The 19,765-nt window shown below is 41.6% G+C and overlaps 1 protein-coding gene across 1 annotated transcript in view; it reads left to right on the top strand.

The window, feature by feature from the left end:
- CCDC198 (coiled-coil domain containing 198) overlaps positions 1–19,765 on the top strand; it is a 41,605-nt gene that overhangs the window by 15,117 nt on the left and 6,723 nt on the right. The window contains 4 exon segments of the mRNA XM_030215192.1: positions 6,185–6,206; positions 6,209–6,270; positions 11,681–11,779; positions 17,143–17,320. Of these exon segments, the coding sequence (XP_030071052.1) occupies positions 6,185–6,206; positions 6,209–6,270; positions 11,681–11,779; positions 17,143–17,320 (361 nt within the window).

Below are 19,765 nucleotides of genomic sequence, written 5' to 3'. Positions count from 1 at the left end.
TCACCTGTTCCATCAATATTTTTATATTATATCCCCCCTCCCCCCAATCCTGACAGACTTTTAAATTCATTCTTTTCACACAGAGACACGGAATAAGTGTCTGCCTGACTGTAAGAGCCCTATCAGTGCTCTTCTGCTTTCTTTTTCTCTTTGACTCCACTATTTTTTAGTCCCTTTCACTTCATGAAACTGTGAAGCCATCAGCTTCCAAGCACAACCCTTCCTTCTGAAATCCATCAAAGACCAGTGGCATATAATTGATAGTTTCAGTTTCAGGATGATATTATCAGCCATGGGATTTCAAAGAAGAGTTGGGATAGGTCTGATGTTTCAGCAAAATTGATCAAGTTACCTGTTGGTTTTTCTCTCATAGTGCTCCAATCTGTCTACAACTATTATCATTAGAGGTTCCTCTGCACAGGAGTGGAAGTAAGGAGGAGGTTGGGAATTACTAATGGAAATGCTTCTAAAGCAGAGGATTGTGAGGTTTCTAGAATCAAATAGAAGGTCTTGTCAGACAAATCTGACTGATATCTTTGACTGGGTGACCAAACAGTTGATCATCTAGAAAGTCGGGAGATACTAAATATAAAGCATTAGTGTGTCTGACAGAAGTACTTAATGCTTAAATACTAGAAATATTTGTTATATATAGAGGAAAAGATTTAAGAGGTTTTTGGCCGATGATGAAGAAGTCCAGCCCCTGAAGCTAAAACTCACGCTGGGGGCTTCTCGAGGCCTTTTCCTCTATATATAACAAATATTTCTAGTATTTAAGCATTATGTACTTCTGTCAGACACACTGATGCTTTATATTTAGTATCTCCCGACTTTCTAGATATTTAGTATATTTAAAGGGAGATCACCTCTTGTTATATTTATAGTTTTGAATCTGACCAAACATTTGGACATCGGAGGGGACTAGATGTGGTGTACTTAGATTTTAGCAAAGCCTTTGATACAATTTCGCACAGGTGACTGATAAAAAAAAAACTGTGTGCCCTTGGTATGCATCCTGAAGTGACTGACTGGGTTAAAAACTGGTTAAATGGAAGGAGATAGAGGGTAGTGGTAAATGGAGTTTGCTCTGAGGAAAAGGATGCTATCAGTGGTGTACAGCAGGGATTGGTCCTTGGGACGGCTCTGTCTAACATCTTTGTAAGTGATATTGCAGAAGGACTGTCTGGCAAGGTTTGTCTCTTTGCAGATGAAGCTAAACTTTAATAGGGTAGACATCCCGGATGGTGTGGATAGCATGAGGAGAGACCCAATGAAGCTTGAAGAATGGTCTAGAAATTGGCAACTAAGATTTAATGCTAAAAAATGCAGGGTCGTGCACTTGGGCTGCAAATATCCAAAGAAACGTTATAATATAGGGAGTAAAGAAGTACTGTGTACAAGAGAAGAGCAGGACTTGGGGGAGATCGTATCTGATTATCTTAAGGTGGCCAAACAGGTAGAAAAGTTGACAATCAAAGCCAACAGTCAAACCTTAACAGACAGCTCTTCAGCAATACCACTTACAAAAATGTTTTCAAGAACCAGATCCAGAACCAATCCTTGCAGCACACTACTGGTAACATCCTTTTCCTCAGAGTGAGCTCCATTTACCACTACCCTCTGTCGCCATCTACGCAACCAATTCCTAACCCATTTAGTCACTTTAGGGCTCATACTGAGGGTACTCAGTTTATAAGTCATTTATGTAGAACTGTGTCAAAGACATTGCTAAAATCTACCACATCTAGCATTCTCCCTAAATCCAACTCTCTGGTCACCCAGTCAAAGAAATTAATAAGTCTTATATGACAAGACCTACTTCTAGTGAAACCATGCAGTCCCGGGTCTTGAATGGATTCCAGAAACCTCATTATTTTCTGTTTTTTGAAGTGTTTACATTAATTTACTTACCACAGAAGTCAAACGAACTGGCCTGTAGTTCTCAACCTCCTCCTTACTTCCCCTTTTTTTGGAGAGGGACCAATTCTGCTGCATGTCAAGCAGTCTTGTAGGAATGAAGGAGCACATAAGAATAGCCATACAGGGTCAGACCAATGGTCCAACTAGCCCAGTATCCTGCTTCCAACAGTGGCCAATCCAGGTCACAAGTATCTGGCAGAAACCCAATTAGTAGCAACATTCCATGCTACCATATCGTGGCTCCTGATCTGAAAGCTTCCTCAGAGTTAACTTTCTAGTAGGGGCCTGGTATTTAAAAAATGCACCAATGCCAACTGCATATGTCTTCAAAAAAATATTTGGGCTGATTATACACATAATGTTATATGTATAATCTGCAACTGTGGGTTATATACATATATTCAGTAGCCAGGAGAGAAGGTTAGGGGCAGGGCTCGTGAAAAAGAGTGCAATTCAGCCACTTTCTGCATAAATTCTACATTTAAGCTAGGCCAGCAAAAATGCAGATCTAACATATGTGTAAAGCAGTGATGCAGTTGCTGTTTATACATATATTCAGTGGTAACATGTAAACAGCCAGAACTGCTTAACGTATTAATAAAGTAAAATGCTTACTTTATGCAGTGGTCATGCCCACTGAAAATCGGGCCCTACCAGGATAGAAACCAAGGGACCAATAGTTGTATGTCATTTGTGTATGAGAAGTAAGTGATATTATAGCATAAGAATATAAGAATAGCCATACTGATTCAGACCAATCATCCATATAGCCCAGTATCTTGCTTCCAGCAGTGGCCAGTCCAGGTCACAAGTACCTGACAGAAACCCAAACAGTAGCAACATCCCAGGGCAAGCAGTGGCTTCACTCATATCTATCTCAATAGCAGACTAAGAAGTTCTCCAAACATTTCTAAAACCCAGATAAGCTAACCAGTGTTACCACATCCTCCGGCAATGAGTTCTAGAGCTTAACTATTCATTGAGTGAAAATATATTTCTTCCTATTTGTTTTACAAGTATTTCCATGCAACTTCATTGAGTGTACCCTAGAGTAAAAAAAAATGATTCACTTTTGCCCATTCCACACCACTCAGGATTTTGTAAACCTCAATCATATCTCTCCCTCCCCCCCCCCCCCAGTCATCTCTTTTCCAGGCTGAAGAGCCCTAACCTCTTTAGCCTTTCCTCATATGAGAAGAGTTCCATTCCCCTTATCATTTTGGTAGCTCTTCTTTGAACCTTTTCTAATTCTGCTATACCTTTTTTGAGATATGGCGACCAGAATTGAATGCAATATTCAAAGTGAGGTTGCACCGTGGAGCAATAGAGAGGTATTATAGTATTTTCGGACTTATTTACCATCCCTTTCCTAATAATTCCCAGCATTCTGTTTGCTTTTTTGGCTGCCACCGCACACCTAGATCTTTTTCTTGGGTGCTGACTCCCAAGGTGGACCCTAGCATCATGTAACTACAATTTGGATTATTCTTCCCAATGTGCATTACTTTTCATTTGTCCACATTAAATTTCATCTGTTATTCGTATGCCCAGTCTTCCAATTTCCTAAAGTCTTCCAATAAATTTTCATAGTCCACATGTGCTTTAACAACTTTGAATAGTTTTCTCACCTGTAAATTTAATCATCTCACTTGTCGTTCCAATTTCCAGATCATTTATAAATGTTAAATAGCACCGGTCCCAGCACAGATCCCTGTGGCACTCCACTATTCACACTCCTCCATTGAGAGAAATAGCCATTTAATCCTACCCCCTCTGTTTTCTGTCCAATAACCAATTCCTAATCCACACCAGAACATTGCCTCCTATCCCATGACTGTTTAATTTTCTCAGGAGTCTCTCATGAGGAACTTTGCCAAAAGCTTTCTGAAAATCTAGATACAATATATGAACTGGCTCACCTTTGTCCACGTTTATTCATACCTTCACAGAAATGAAACAAATTGGTGAGGCAAGATTTCTCTTGGCTGAATCCTTACCGACTCTGTCACATTAAACCACGTAATCTTATTCTTTATAATAGGTTCCACTATTTTGCCTGACACTGACATTAGGCTTACCAGTCTGTAACTTTCTGGATTACCCCTGGAACCCTTTTTAAAAGTTGATGTTACATTGGCCGCTCTCCAATCTTTGGGTACTACAGATGATTTTGATGACAGGTTACAGATTATTAACAGCAGGTCAGCAATTTCATGTTTGAGTTCTTTTAGTACCCTTGGGCACATGCCATCTGGTCCAAGTGATTTACTACTCTTTAATTTGTCAATTTGGCTCAGTACATCTTCCAGATTCACTGAGATTTCTTTCAGTTCATCCGCATTATCACCCTTGAAAACCATTTCTGCTTCAGGTAGATCTCTTACATCTTCTTCCATAAAAACTGAAGCAACAGGCTTTCTGCTTCTGATGTACCTCAAAAAGTTGTTACTGTGAGTTTTTGCCTCTGCAGCAAGATTTTCTTCATATTCTCTTTTAGCCTTCTTTATAAATGCTGTGCATCCAACTTGCCAGTGCTTACATTGCTTCTTATTTTCTTCATTCAGGTCCTTTTTCCATTTTTTGAAGGATGTTCTTTTGGCTCTAATAACCTCCTTCACTTTACCTTTTAACCATGCTTGCTGTCATTTGCTCTTCTTTTCACCTTTGTAATTATGTGGAATGCATTTGGTCTGGGCTTCCAAGATGGTATTTTTAAACAACATTCATGCCTGATTTAATGCCATAACCTTTGCAGCCAATCCTTTTAGCTTCCTTTTAACCAATTCCCTCATTTTTCATAGTCATCCTTTCGAAAATTAGATGCTGCTACAGTATCCAGATATTGTGATGAGGCTGCCAAGGGAGACCATGTAGATGTTAAATAATATTAGAGTGGAACCCCACTGGTGAGAGCATGGGGTATGAAGCAGCTTATCCCAGAGTGAGAATGATTTTGGGAGAAGGATTTGAACTAGGCTACCACCGGTAGCAAGTTCTAGTTTCCTTAGGTATGTGATTAGAATCTCATAGTCTGCAGTATCCAAAGCCATAGACCCATGGATTCTATATATGGTGTTCAAAATTGTTTGCATAAATTTGAGTGTGCGCCCAATTTGCACACATTATTTAATCGAATAACGAGCCAATTAGCACCAGTAATTGGATGCTATCAATTATTGGTGTTAATTGGCAAAAATTTGGATTTACTTGCGCATCTTGCTAAGCAGTATTCTATAAAGATGCACACGTAAATCTTTTAGCATGCATGGGAGGGGCAAGGGTGGGTCAGGGGCATTCACTAAAGATGCACGCGGTATTATAGAATTCAGGGGATCCGTGCCTACTTTACATATGAAGATTTACACCAGATTTCAGTTAGTGTAAATCCTTGTGCCAAATGTTGGGTGCAGATGCTAGTGCTATGCACTATTCTATAAATGGGGCTCAACTTGGAGCACTGTTTATAGAATAGTGCTCAGTGCTCATTTTTATTGGTGCCCAAATTTGGCCACCATTTACTCACCATTTACTGAATCTAGCCCAGAGAGGTCAAGGAATACTAGTGGGGCTCCTTGAACATGGTCTGTGCATAATCATAGTTTGCCAGCTAGGTTTGTTAGTATAGTCTCAGTCCTGAAATGATCTTGCCAAGAAATAGTAGGTTTAGGAATGGTGGTGATGCCAAATTATAAAATTGCCCTCAATGTGTTTACAATGGGTTAAAGGCACTCAAGCAGTCTGGATTTGGCTTGCTTGATTATTCCGGAGAAGCACAGGCTGTAACCTCAAGGTCCTAGAGAAGGTTTCCAATGGCCTTTTGCAGCAGTGGGTAAAAATAATGAAGTTGTGGGAAGGAGTGATATGAGTTAGCAATAAATCCTGTCCAGCACCAGAGACCATATCTGATTGGATATGGGCAATCCACTAACTGTAAAGTGCTATGTATGCCTTTCAGCACTATGTAAATGTTTAATAACAGAAGTAGTAACACAACTTTTAAGACATCAAAAATCTTAAGATGTGAGGATTGCTCGTGTCTATGTGACACTTCTTGATTTGGAGGTCTGTAAAGAAAATCCTCTTGGGGAAGAAGTTTAGTTCTGTTTCAGGTTTCTGACAGTTTAAACTAATATAAATCCTTAAATATTTTAGAAAACTAAGGTTAGCTTTCAAGAATTCTAATATATTCCAGTTCATGTTTTGTTGTTAAGTTCTATAGCCTCAATGACCATACGCTGCTGAATGATGTGAATTTTACCTGCAGAAACTTGACCCTGCTGAGCTTCCCCAGTGATCACCTCTGAAATGCTCCTAAAGAAGCAAGAAGCAGCGACTACACGAAAGACAAAGGTGAGGTCGTTTACTGCCAGAAGAGAACACACGAATCTTGAACATTTAATACTTTAAAGGAAATCTGACATAATTATGAAGACAATTTCTGTGTTCAATAGTCTCTCTAGGATCTGTGATGTCATAACGCCTCACTGACTATCCTCTAATGTTGGTTGGTCTGTGAGACACCTGTGAGGCAGGCATGGCTGCCAAGTGCCAACATTTAACACTGGCTAGGACAAGCACAAGCTCCAGGTGGACACTTTTCAACCTTTCCCTTGAGACACAACAGATACAAACTCATACACAAACCTAGAAACCTAAACAGATGGCCCCTAGGGGATCACTAGGGGATCCTTTTACTAAGCGGCGATAAGCCCAACATGGGCTTACACCTTGCTATACAGGAAATACCGCCGGACTACTGTAGCAACTTGGTGGTACTTCCCACCCTTAGTGTGCCGTCATTTCCAGTGCTACAAAAATGTATTTATTTTTGTAGCACCACAGTGTACCTAGCGGTAATCGGCACTGCCCGGTTATCACCGGGTTAGCACGGGAGCCTTCCCCCTCAATGGGTGGTGGACGGTAAGGGCTCCCCCCCCCCAAAATGGCCGCACAGCAAGTGCTTTACTTGCTGTACGGCCATTTCCTGTAGGAAAGCAAGACTTCCCTTTTACCAGCTGCAGTAAAAGGGGACCTTGGCGTGCATGAAAAATACGTGCCGATGCCAGTGCAGGCCCCCTTTTGATGCAGCTTGGTAAAAGGGGTGATAGATTCCTCCTCATACTCTGTTGCCTTCATAAAATAGGGAGATTCACCAGTCAAAGATAAAAAGTGCACCACCAGAAGTGGAATGTAGTTTAAGTACCACTTACTAAAAAAAAAAAAAATCCAGTCCTTCTGTACTGGTTGGCCCAATGGCCTCAGTTGTTAACCTTAAAATGTAATCACTCAGAGCATAAACAGCAGCTGTCTTGGAAATGCTGTGAAATTTCCTCAAAATATCCTTTATCAGTCCCTTGTAATTTGAAAATAGTTTTGTCTAATATCTCTTTTTAATCATTTTCTATGCAAATAATCATACATTTTACAATCTCTCTGCATGTCAAGTAATTACAAAAGTTCATAATAAACAGGAACATTAATAACTGGATCAAAATGTTTAGTGAAAACTGACAATTACCACAGGATGGAGGAGTAGCCTAGTGGTTAGTGCAGTGGGCTTTGATCCTGGTGATCTAGGTTTGATTCCCACTGCAGTTCCTTGTGACCTTGGGAAGTCACTTAATCCTCCATTGCCCCAGGTGCAAAAACTGAGGTCCCCTTTTATCAAGCTGCAGCAAAAGGTGGCTGGCATTGGCATATCCCAGCATGTAAAAGGTAGGTCTTTCTTTTTTAAAGATGTGGCATGTGAAGCACTTGCCACGTGGCCATTTCGGGGAAAGCTCTTACCACTACCCATTGAGGTGGCAGTAAGGGCTCCCGTGCTAAGCCAGCAGTAACTGGGCAGCACGTGGCACAGCCCAATTACCACCAATGCTAATAAATATATTTTTGTAGCACTGGATATGACGGTGTGATGGGGGTGGGAAGTACTGCCAGGCTGCTGTGGTAGCCCGGTGGTACTTTCTTTTTAGCGAGTGGTAAAAGGGGCTCTTGGATTGTGAGCCCTCAAGGGATACAGAAAGTACCTGCATATAATGTATACAGCACTGCGTATGTCTAGTAGTACTATAGAAATTATTATTATTAGTAGTAGTAGTAGTAGTAAATGTGCTTCAGTTTCAGAGAATGGCATCTTCATTCCACATTAGTCAGTAGGATTTAGTCTCTTGACTTAACTTGGACTCCTGGCACAAATAAATAGGCCTAAAAGAGATACCTTTATGAACTTTTCACTTAGGGGGCCTTTTACAAAGCCGCACTAGTGTTTTTAGCTCGTGGTAAAAATCAGCTGATGGTAAATGCTGAGATGGCCACAGCGCCTCAGTATTTACCACCTGCTGGTTTTTACCATGAGCTAAAAACGCTAGTGTGGCTTTGTAAAAGACCTCCTTAGGTGCTCTGTTATAAAATCAAGCCCCCAAAGACAGAGCAGCAAATATTGAGCCAGTAGTTACGTCTTTAAAAATCCTTTAATTAAAAACAACTTCATTCAAAGTTGAATTTTTATGTTCAAAACACTATACATACATGCAACCTTATAAGCTCTTTAGGCAACTGCCTAGGTGAAGCTTTTGTTACATGTTTTTTTTTTGGGGGGGGTTACTTTATTTTTGTAATCTTTGTAGAATTCTTCTAAAGTTGGGTGCTGTGTGTTTCTTTGTTTCAGTCATTTCTAAGCATTTATGGTGTAGTAAGAAAACTCTCATATTCCTACTGAAGCAGGCACTTAAGTCTCAAAACATGTTGGGCATATGAATTATTATGTAATTGGATATAATAATTCTACTTTGAGTAAGATTGCTTTTAAACAGAGTTGTATAGTAACTTAGTAAATATAACTAGTTACGGTACTTAAGTGAAAGTTTTGTTACTTTTACTTGTAAAGAAGTAATAATTTCATCAATTTTTCCTACTTTTCCTCAGTTACATCTGATGCATGCAGTTAAAAGTAAAAAGTAAAAACAGAAGTCAGATGTAACTGATAATTTCTAAGTAAACCAAATGAAATAGCAAAACCTGGAACAGGATTTATTGTTCCAAACCTCGTCATGCAAACAGTGAATCATGTTAAATTTTGCAGTTCAGGTAATGCAGCTTATGAGAATAGTGGAGTTGACTGTGTTCATTGAACTGGTTATTGGTCTGCAGCCAAACAGAACAGTGATGAGTTTGGTCACTTTGAAGCGGAGATGAATGTGAAGCTGGTTGCAATTCTTGGTGAACAGACATGTCTTTACCACAGCAGACTGCTGGTCATCCCATAGAATATTTTACACTGGGATGACTGTCCACTGGATTGATAAAGTCTTTAGGGCCCCTTTTATAAAGCTGCAGTAAAAGGGGGCCCTGCAGTAGTGTTGGTGCATGGATTGCCGTGCACTGAGGACCCTTTTTACCGTAGTGGGTAAAATGCTTTAAAAAAAAAAAAAAAAGGCCGTGTGGTAAGTGAACCACTTGCCACAAGGCCATTTTTCTGGGGGATCCCTTACCCACTACCTGTTTAGGAGGCGGTATGGGTTCCCACGCTAACTTGACAGCAACTGGGCAGCATGCGGGGCTGCCCCGATTACTGTCAGATAAAGCCCCTGATGCTAAAAAAAATAAAAGTATTTTTTCAGTGCCAGAAATGGCACGCATTGGGGGCAGGCACTACCACCGGGCTCCCAGTAGTGCCGGATTAGGGTGCGGCAAGGTGGCGGTATAGGTACTGCCACTTTCTAAAAGGGGCTCTTAGAGAGGAAGTCTCCGTATCTGGCTTTAAGACTGAAGGTTTCCTACACTGTTTCCTTCATCGGTTCATGAAGATATTCAAATAGAGTTTGCCATCAGATGAAAAGTTGATAGAACAACAGACAGATTCCAACTCTGAGAAAGCCTTCTTTGTAATTGGACAACATGACAATGATAAGAAAAGATGAAGATGCAAGTAATGAGTTAGACAGCACTACTTCTCATGCAGATAATAATGACAATGATGATGATAAAGTACTCTTTGCTATATGAAGTCAAGGGTTTCAGAGAGAGATTCTCTTGATCAATATCTACAGATCCTGTCAGAAGACATTAGTAGTAGCCTGGTACAGACTGAAGAACCCACTTCCTGCCAGAGTACTTGCTGATCACCTTTTTAGCTGTGCTGGATTAATAATGACTCACAAGCAAACCTGCATCAGTGACATTTTCATAATTTAGTTTTACTTAAAGCAAAGTGGATTATGATCCTTCACAGCTGTAGATTTTTTTTCAAACTAAACAGACTTCGAGGGCTTCAAAGATGGCTTCCTAATGTAGGCATATAATCTAGGATGTGGGTGTATTACCTCTAGCATTTTCCTTTTATTTGCTTATTATTTCTTTCTGCAGCTTCCTATGGAGTTCTTTATGATCATCTCTCCTTTGTGAACTGTATTGGGTACTTAATATGGACATTTTAATTATGTTGGGGTCTTTTATTTTTTTAGTTTACTTTGTTACCTTTTTCTGGATTTCTGTCAAAGTTGTATCTTTGATGTATAATGCGAAATGTTATAATACATTTTTTTTAAAAGCAAAGTGGATTGAATTGTAGACAATAAAGTTCTTGGGCTAAAACAATATTAACAATAGTTGAATTCATTGTAGTTGCAGTACTTTTACTTTTTACTCAAAAAAGTATTATATTTAGGCAATAACTTTTTTACTTTCACTTAAGTAAATTTTTAAATATATTCTTCAGTGTTCTTTTACTTAAGTATTTAAAATATACATTTATTTTTACTTTTACTTAAGTACTTTAACCTAGCACTTTGAACAATTCTGCTTTTAAATAATTAACCCCCTCCCCCCTTTTACAAAGCCACACTAGTGGCTGCTGGTGCGGTAATGCTGACACCATTCAAAGTGAACACAGGCAACTCCACCATTCTCATAGGCTGTATTACCTGAACAGTAAAATTTAACATGATTCACTGTTTGCATGACGACACAGCCCATTCAAACTTTGTAAGGGGGGGGGGGGGAAGGGATAAAGGATTTTTAAAGAAATAGCTACTGGCTCGATATTTGTTGCTCTGTGTTTTTCATATGATTGGACTGCAACATTTGGACCTCTTGTTTGTTCGTGCCATAAAACCAAGCCCTTACAGGCCATATTTGAAATTCTGACAATACTTCAAAAAAAAAAAAAAAAAGGAAGATCAAAGCTCTGGACACAGGTATTATGCTTGTAACATAGTAGCATAGTAGATGACAGCAGAAAAAGACCTGCACGGTCCATCCAGTTTGCCCAAGAAGATAAATTCATATGTGCTACTTTTTATATATGTACTGTCCTCTTCAGTGCACAGACCGTATAAGTCTGGCCAGCCCTATCCCCGCCTCCCAACCACCAACCCCGCCTCCCAACCACCAGCTCTGGCACAGACCGTCTAAGTCTGCCCAGCATTATCCCTGCCACCCACCACCGGCTCTGGCACAGACCGTATAAGTCTGCCCAGCACTATCCCCGCCTCCCAATCACCAGCTCTGGCACAGACCGTATAAGTCTGCCCAGCACTATCCCTGCCACCCACCACCGGCTCTGGCACAGACCATATAAGTCTGCCCAGCACTATCCCCGCCTCCCAACCACCAACCCCGCCTCCCAACCACCAGCTCTGGCACAGACCGTATAAGTCTGCCCAGCACTATCCCTGCCACCCACCACCGGCTCTGGCACAGACAGTTTGTGGTGTGGTTTATAGTCAGAACTGGGCTAAACCATTGTTTTTTCCCCCTCAAGGAGCTAGAAAAGAGAGTGCAAACTGCCAAACAGACCTCTGGGATACGACAGCATTTACTCAAGATGCAAATGCTAGAACTAAATCGCAAGAGACAAGAGGTAAATTCGTATTAATATTCTTTTCTTTTTAGTGTATTTGTTGAATTGCGTGAGGGTAATTCAATGCAACAGGCACTAACATTTACACACCAGTTACGCATGTAATAGAACAGAAATATCCTTATCAGCTTTTACATGTTGCTCCCCTGTTTACACTTCTTCCTGTTACTAACACATCTAAAAGTGTCTTGTTCCTCCATTTTACTGTATTGACTATGTTTTTCTCCATTTGCAGCTTTGTTTTCCTGACTACTTTTCCAGCTTCTTAGGGGGTCTTTTAATAAGCTGTGGTAGCATTTTTAGCTCGTGGTAGAAATCAGCTGGTGGTAAAAGTTGAGACACCCATTATATTTTTATCGGTGTCTTGGTGTTTACCGCCAGCTGATTTCTACCGCAAGCTAAAAACATTACCACCGCTTAGTAAAAGACCCCCTTAGATTGTAAGCAGAGATAAAGGACTTTGGCTTTCTGTTTCCTGACTCAAGGAGTTACTTCAATGCACTGTGATTGAACTGGGTAATTACAGGCCCAATATTCAAAAAGCTGAGCTCCTAAATGTATGCTCCTAAGTTAGGATCCTGAGGTGCCCTTTTACTAAGGCATGTAGGCACCTATGCGCGTCCAAAGCATGTCAGATTGGAACTACTGCCTGGTTACCACGTACCCTGGGCAGTAATTCCATTTTTGATGCGCACCCAAAACACGCGGTATAAAATATTTTCTACCACGTGGTTCTTACCAGGTGGGAATCTGCAGTTTACGTGCGCTGACGCTTACCACCCGGTTAGTGCATGAGACCTTACCGCTAAGTCAATGGGTAGTGGTAAGGTGTCAGGCTGAAAATGGACGTGCGCTGGGTTTAATTTTGCCGCACTTCCATTTTTGGCCACAAAAAGAGGCCTTTTTTCCAGGCACACTGAAAAATGGACCTGCACACGTCCAAAACACGTGCCTACAACAACGCAAGCCAATTTTCAGTGCGCCTTAGCAGTGGCGTAGCTACTTGGGGCCAGGTGGAGCCTGGGCCCCCGTAGATTTGGCCCTGGATCCCTCTGCTGATGACCTGCCCGACCCCCCCCCCTCCCGCTGCCAACCCGCCATCGCTGTTGCCGTTGCCTGCCTTTGCTGGCAGGGGACCCCAACCCCCACCAGCCGAGGTCCTCTTCTTTTCGCAAAAGGCTTCCTTCTGTTTCTGACGTCCTGCACTTACAACGTGTAGGACGTCAGAACAGAAGGAAGCCTTTTGTGAGAAGAAGAGGACCTCGGCTGGCGGGGGTTGGGGGTCCCCCGCCAGCAAAGGTAGGCGAAGGCAGGTTGGCGGTGAGAGGGGGGGTTGGCGGCAGAGGGAGGAAAAGTCGGCATTGGTGGGGGGGGGTGGCGGTGCGGGTCGGCGGCAGGAAGGGGCAAAGTCAGCAATGGCGGGGGGGGGGGGGGGTTGGCGGCGCTGGGGGGGGGGGACTAAAATGTGCCCCCTCACCTCAGGCTCTGGACCCCCTCCCGCCGAATTCTGGCTACGCCCCTGCGCCTTAGTAAAAGAGACCCTAAATTTGTGCCCTATTTTCAGCCAAATCTAAGAGCATAACTTTTCAGCTGAAAATTCATCTTAATTTAGAAGCATAAGTTACATTCATAAACTTAGGTCTGCCATTTGTTTGCCTAGATTTATGAGCCTAATTTATGAGCACAGACTAGTGCTTAGCACCGGTTTCTATGCTCAACTCTGGGCGCCATACTTACGCCTGCTGAAACCTGGTATAAATCTTGGTGCCCAAGTTGGGCATAATGACGCATTTTTCTATGATGCTGCGTGTAACTTTTTAGAACGCCTATGACCTGCCCATGCCCCTTCCTTGGCCACATCCTCTTTTGGGATGCGCACTATGGGATCCTTTTACAAAGCTGCGGTAAAAGGGGGCCTGCGCTAGCATCAGCATGTGTTTTTGATGCATGCCCAGGCCCCCTTTTACCGCAGCGGGTAGAAGGCCGTCTCTTTTTTTTTGGCAGTAAGGGCCAAACCGCCAGGTAAACACTGGCACTACAAAAATAGAAAATATATTTGTAGTGCCGGAAATGGTGCATACTGGGGGTGGGAACTACCACTGGGCAGGGGCGTAGCCAGACTTCAATGATAGGGGGGTCCAGAGCCGAGGTGAGGGGGCACATTTTAGCCCCCCCCCCGCCACCGCCGACCCCCCCCATTGCCAACATCGACCCCACCCCCCAGCCCGCACGCCCGCCCACCATTGCTGACACCTCCAACAACTTTGACCCCCCCCTGCCAATGACCCTCTCAATCCCCCCCTCCCGCCGCCAGCTACCTTTGCTGATGGGGGACCCCAACCCCCGCCAGCCGAAGTCTTCTTCCTTCGTTTGGCTTCTGACTAAGTCTGACGTCCTGCACGTACAACGTGCAAGACGTCAGACTCACAGAAACAGAATGAAGCCTTGCAATCTGCAGGGCTTCGTTCTGTTTCTGTGAGTCAATCTGACGTCCTGCACGTTGTACGTGCAGGACGTCAGACTCAGTCAGAAGAAACCAACCCCCGCCAGCTGAAGTCTTCTTCCTTCGTTTGGTTTCTTAGTAAAAGGACCCCACAGAGTGTGGGAGGCCTAGCTTCTTTTTCTTGCCCTCAATCCGCCCCTGTTACCACACACTTTTTATGAACCTAAATAGCGTTTAGTGAAATTTTGAAGAAAAACTTATGCACTCAGCACTAGTAAGTTTTCAAAGAGGCCAATTTATGAGCATAACTCTCAAAGTTAGGAGCATAAATCTCTTTGAATATCAAGCTCTACGTTTAAAAAGGGAATTTTGAATGGAAATTGAACTAGTTCAGAACATGCATTCTTTTTATGTATTGATTCATTGTAGTCTTTGGGGGATCTTTTACTAGCGTGTGCTAGCGTTTGTAGCTCACACTAAAAATCAGCTGGCGCTAAATACTGAGACACCCGTAGGCATAGACGTAGTTTGACTGTTTCATTTGGGGGGGCAAAGAATGGGCGGAGCATATTAGCATATCATTTGCATATATACATTAGCGATGCTATCCATATAGATAGCAGAGCTGAATAAGTATATTGATCAGTGACCTGCCGTCTTAAACTACGGATGACTTATACATTAGGAGTTAATCGTATGAAGGCATTTTCCTGCACATTTAAAGCATAAAGCGAGGGGAATATTTCATAACCTAAAACAATCAATGGTGCTAAGTCACGCAGACTATTGCAACGAAATTTACGCTGGATGCAAAGAACAACTCACAAAGAAACTCCAGACCACTCAGAATACAGCAGCCAGGCTAATATTTGGCAAATCGCGATTCGATTGTGGATGTTTTCCTGTTTCGAAAATGAGCCCCATAATAGTCAATATTTAACTAGTGTGGTCACTGCAATAATTTATGTGCTCGCAATGACACTTCAATTAATATGTATATTAGCGATGCTATCCATATAGATAGCAGAGCTGAATAATTATATTGATCAGTGACCTGCCGTCTTAAACTACGGATGACTTATACATTAAGAGTTAATCGTATGAAGGCATTTTCCTGCACATTTAAAGCATAAAGCGAGGGGAATATTTCATAACCTAAAACAATCAATGGTGCTAAGTCATGCAGACTATTGCAATGAAATTTACGCTGGATGCAAAGAACAACTCACAAAGAAACTCCAGACCACTCAGAATACAGCAGCCAGGCTAATATTTGGCAAATCGCGATTCGACAGTGCCAAGCCCTCCGTGAAAAACTGCATTGGCTGCCAATCAAAGAACGTATTACTTTCAAAATCTGCACCCTGGTCCACAAAATTATCTATGGTCAAGTTCCAGGATATATGACAGAACTCATAGACCTACCACTCAGAAACATAATCAGATCATGTCAAACATACCTAAACCTCCACTATCCAAACTGCAAAAAAATTAAATACAAAACAACCTATGCGTCCAGCTTCTCCTACACAAGCACACAATTATGGAACGCACTGCCAAAAGTTGTGAAGACAACCTACGACCACCTAAACTTCAGGAAATCATTAAAGACCTACCTGTTCAAAAAGGCATACCCCGCCAACCCAACATAAATGCCTGCACTCTGCAACACAACATAATCAAAGCTTGTACTGGACACTAAATAATTTTTCCTCTCCTTAATTCCCATTGTAACTGAAACATATGTTCCTTATTCAACCATAATACCACCTGTATTTATTTCTTTACCTGACTGGCGAATGCCTCTATGATACTATGTAAGCCACATTGAGCCTGCAAATAGGTGGGAAAATGTGGGATACAAATGTAACAAATAAATAAGAGGTCCTTATACTAAGGCACACCTAAAAGTGGCCTGCACTGGTGTAGGCATGTGTTTTGGATGTGCACAGGTCAATTTTTCAGCTTGTCTGCAGAAAAGGCTTTTTTTTGTTGTTGTTGTTGCCGAAAATGGACGCACAGCAAAATTAAACCCAGCGTGCGTTCATTTTTGGCCTGAGACCTTACCGCCACCCATTGACTTAGCAGTAAGGTCTCATGCGCTAACTGGGCAATAAGGGGCCAATGCGAGTAAACCGCCAATTACCACCGGGTAAGCACCATGAGGTAGAAAATAGAAAACATTTTCTACCGCTTGTTTTAGGCGTGTGCCAAAAATGGAATTACCTCCCAGGGCACATGGTAGCCAGGCGGTAGTTCCAATTTGGCACACGTTGGATATGTGTAGGTGCCTACGCGCCTTAGTAAAAGGGCTCCTAAATGTATTCTGTAATGCAGAGCGCCTAAATTCTAATGCGCGCAGCCAAAAAGGGGCATGGTTATGGGTGAGGAAATGGGCATTTCATGGGCGTTCCAAAATTTACACGCACTGTTATAGAATATTGCCCTCTGCGCCTAAATCTATGCGTCAGTATTTACACCAAGTAAAATATGGTCTAAATGGCGTAACCAAATTTGGTCGTGTGCAGAGGTGCTTGGCATATTCTATATTCAGTGTGGAAATTTAAGCCTATTGTATAAAATTTAGGCTTACTTTAGAGAATACGTCTAGGTGTATTATTTTACTGCATGGATTTTTCAGGCGCCATATATAGAATCTGGCCCATAGTGGGCATCTCAACGTTTAGCGCCAGCTATTTTTTTTGCGTGAGCTAAAAACGCTAGCACACCTTAGTAAAAGATCCTCTTTATTTGTCAACACTGTCGGTATTGAACAATAATAACTTACAGGTGATTCACCCTAATTTGAACATCATGTATGAACTAATTCAAATCTATGCTTTGTCAGACTGATATACTGAGTGTAAATGTTAAACCCTGAGGGCGATAGTAACTATTTCCCATTACATTACTTGTCCAGATGAATCATTTACAGTCAAAGGCAGAACTAAAGAGAAGTCTCCAGAGGGAGGCCAAGATCAGTAAACACAAAATGAGGGAATTCAAGGCCCAGAAGGTGCAAGAAAATGGCCAGAAACCAAATAATGAAGATGAATATGTAACAACGGAACATGATGAAACCTTTAACGTAGACACCGGTAAGCAGTGTTTTTCTGTAGGGAGCAATTCCAAACCAGTTTCCCAGGGGAAATGATGGTACTAGGATAGGATATGAATTTGTTTGAAATGAGATGGGATCTCATATCGTTTCATGTTGTTTTTTGGCCCCACAAGTTTGTTTTCTTTACATAAGTACATAAGTATTGCCATACTGGGAAAGACCAAAGGTCCATCAAGCCCAGCATCCTGTTTCCAACAGTGGCCAATCCAGGTCAGAATATACCTGGCAAGATCCCAAAAAAGTACAAAACATTTTATACTGCTTATCCCAGAAATAGTGGATTTTCCCCAAGTCCATTCAATAACGGTCTATGGACTTTTCCTTTAGGAAGCTGTCCAAACCTTTTTTAAACTCCGCTAAGCTAACCGCCTTTACCACATTCTCTGGTAACAAATTCCAGAGTTTAATTACATGTTGAGTGAAGAAAACCGATTCATTTTAAATTTACTACATTGTAGCTTCATCGCATGCCTCCTAGTCCTAGTATTTTTGGAAGACGTAAACAGACGCTTCACATCTACCTGTTCAACTCCACTCATTATTTTATAGACCTCTATCATATCTCCCCTCAATTGCCTTTTTTCCAAGCTGAAGAGCCCTAGCCGCTTTAGCCTTTCCTCATAGGGAAGTCATCCCATCCCCTTTATCATTTTCGTCGCCCTTCTCTGCACCTTTTCTAATTCCACTATATCTTTTTTGAGATGTGGCGACCAGAATTGAACACAATATTCAAGGTGCGGTTGCACCATGGAGCAATACAAAGGCATTATAACATCCTCATTTTTGTTTTCCATTCCTAATAATACCTAACATTCTATTTGCTTTCTTAGCCGCAGCAGCACACTGAGCAGAAGGTTTCAACATATCATCAACGACGACACCTAGATCCCTTTCTTGGTCTGTGACTCCTAACTTGGAACCTTGCATGATGTAGCTATAATTTGGGTTCCTCTTTCCCACATGCATCACTTTGCACTTGCTCACATTAAATGTCATCTGCCATTTAGACTCACAATCTCCCAGTCTCGTAAGGTCCTCTTGTAATTTTTCACAATCCTCCCAAAATTTAATGACTTTGAATAACTTTGTGTCAGCAGCAAATTTAATTACCTCACTAGTTATTCCCATCTCTAGGTCATTTATAAATATGTTAAAAAGCAGTAGTCCCAGCACAGACCCCTGGGGAACTCCACTAACTACCCTTCTCAGTTGAGAATACTGACCATTAAACCCTACTCTCTGTTTTCTATCTTTTAACCAGTTTTTAATCCACAATAGAACACTACCTCTTATCCCATGACTCTCCAATTTCCTCTGGAGTCTTTCATGAGGTACTTTGTCAAACGCCTTCTGAAAATCCAGATGCACAATATCAACTGGCTCACCTTTATCCACATGTTTGTTCACCCCTTCAAAGAAATGTAGTAGATTGGTGAGGCAAGATTTCCCTTCACTAAATCCATGTTGACTTTGTTTCATTAATCCATGCTTTTGAATATGATCTGTAATTTTGTTCTTAATAATAGTCTCTACCATTTTGCCCAGCATCGATGTCAGACTCACCGGTCTATAATTTCCCAGATCTCCTCTGCAACCTTTTTTAAAAATCGGCGTTACATTGGCCACCCTCCAATCTTCCGGTACCACGCTCAATTTTAAGGATAAATTACATATTACTAACAATAGCTCTGCAAGGTCATTTTTCAGTTCTATCAGTACTCTGGGAAGAATACCATCCGGTCCAGGAGATTTGCTACTCTTCAGTTTGTAGAACTGCCCCATTACATCCTCCAGGTTTACAGAGAATTCATTAAATTTCTCCGACTCGTCAGCTTCGAATACCATTTCTGACATAGGTATCCCACCCAAATCTTTCTTGGTGAAGACTGAAGCAAAGAATTCATTTAATCTCTCCACTACGGCTTTGTCTTCCCTGATCGCCCCTTTTACTCCTCGGTCATCTAGCGGTCCAACCGATTCTTTTGCCGGCTTCCTGCTTTTAATATACCTAAAAAACTTTTTACTATGTGTTTTTGCCTCCATCACAATCTTTTTTTCAAAGTCCCTCTTAGCCTTTCTTATCAGCGCTTTGCATTTGACTTGACATTCCTTATGCTGTTTCTTATTATTTACAGTCGGTTCCTTCTTCCATTTTCTGAAGGATTTTCTTTTAGCTCTAATAGCTTCCTTCACCTCACTTTTTAACCACGCCGGCTGTCATTTGGTCTTCCGTCTTCCTTTTTTAGTATGCGGAATATATTTGGCTCCTCTAAGTTTTTTTTTCACCGTTCTGTTCATTTTATCATAGTCTCCTTTTTTAAAGTTAAACGCTAACGTATTTGATTTCCTATGTATACTTACTTCAAAGCTAATATCAAATCCGATCATATTATGATCACTGTTATCAAGCGGCCCCAGCACC

Source organism: Microcaecilia unicolor, chromosome 9, assembly GCF_901765095.1.
Source record: "Microcaecilia unicolor chromosome 9, aMicUni1.1, whole genome shotgun sequence".
NCBI lineage: Eukaryota > Metazoa > Chordata > Amphibia > Gymnophiona > Siphonopidae > Microcaecilia > Microcaecilia unicolor.
The sequence above is the reverse complement of the archived record's forward strand: the minus strand, read 5'-3'. Positions and strand labels throughout refer to the sequence as shown.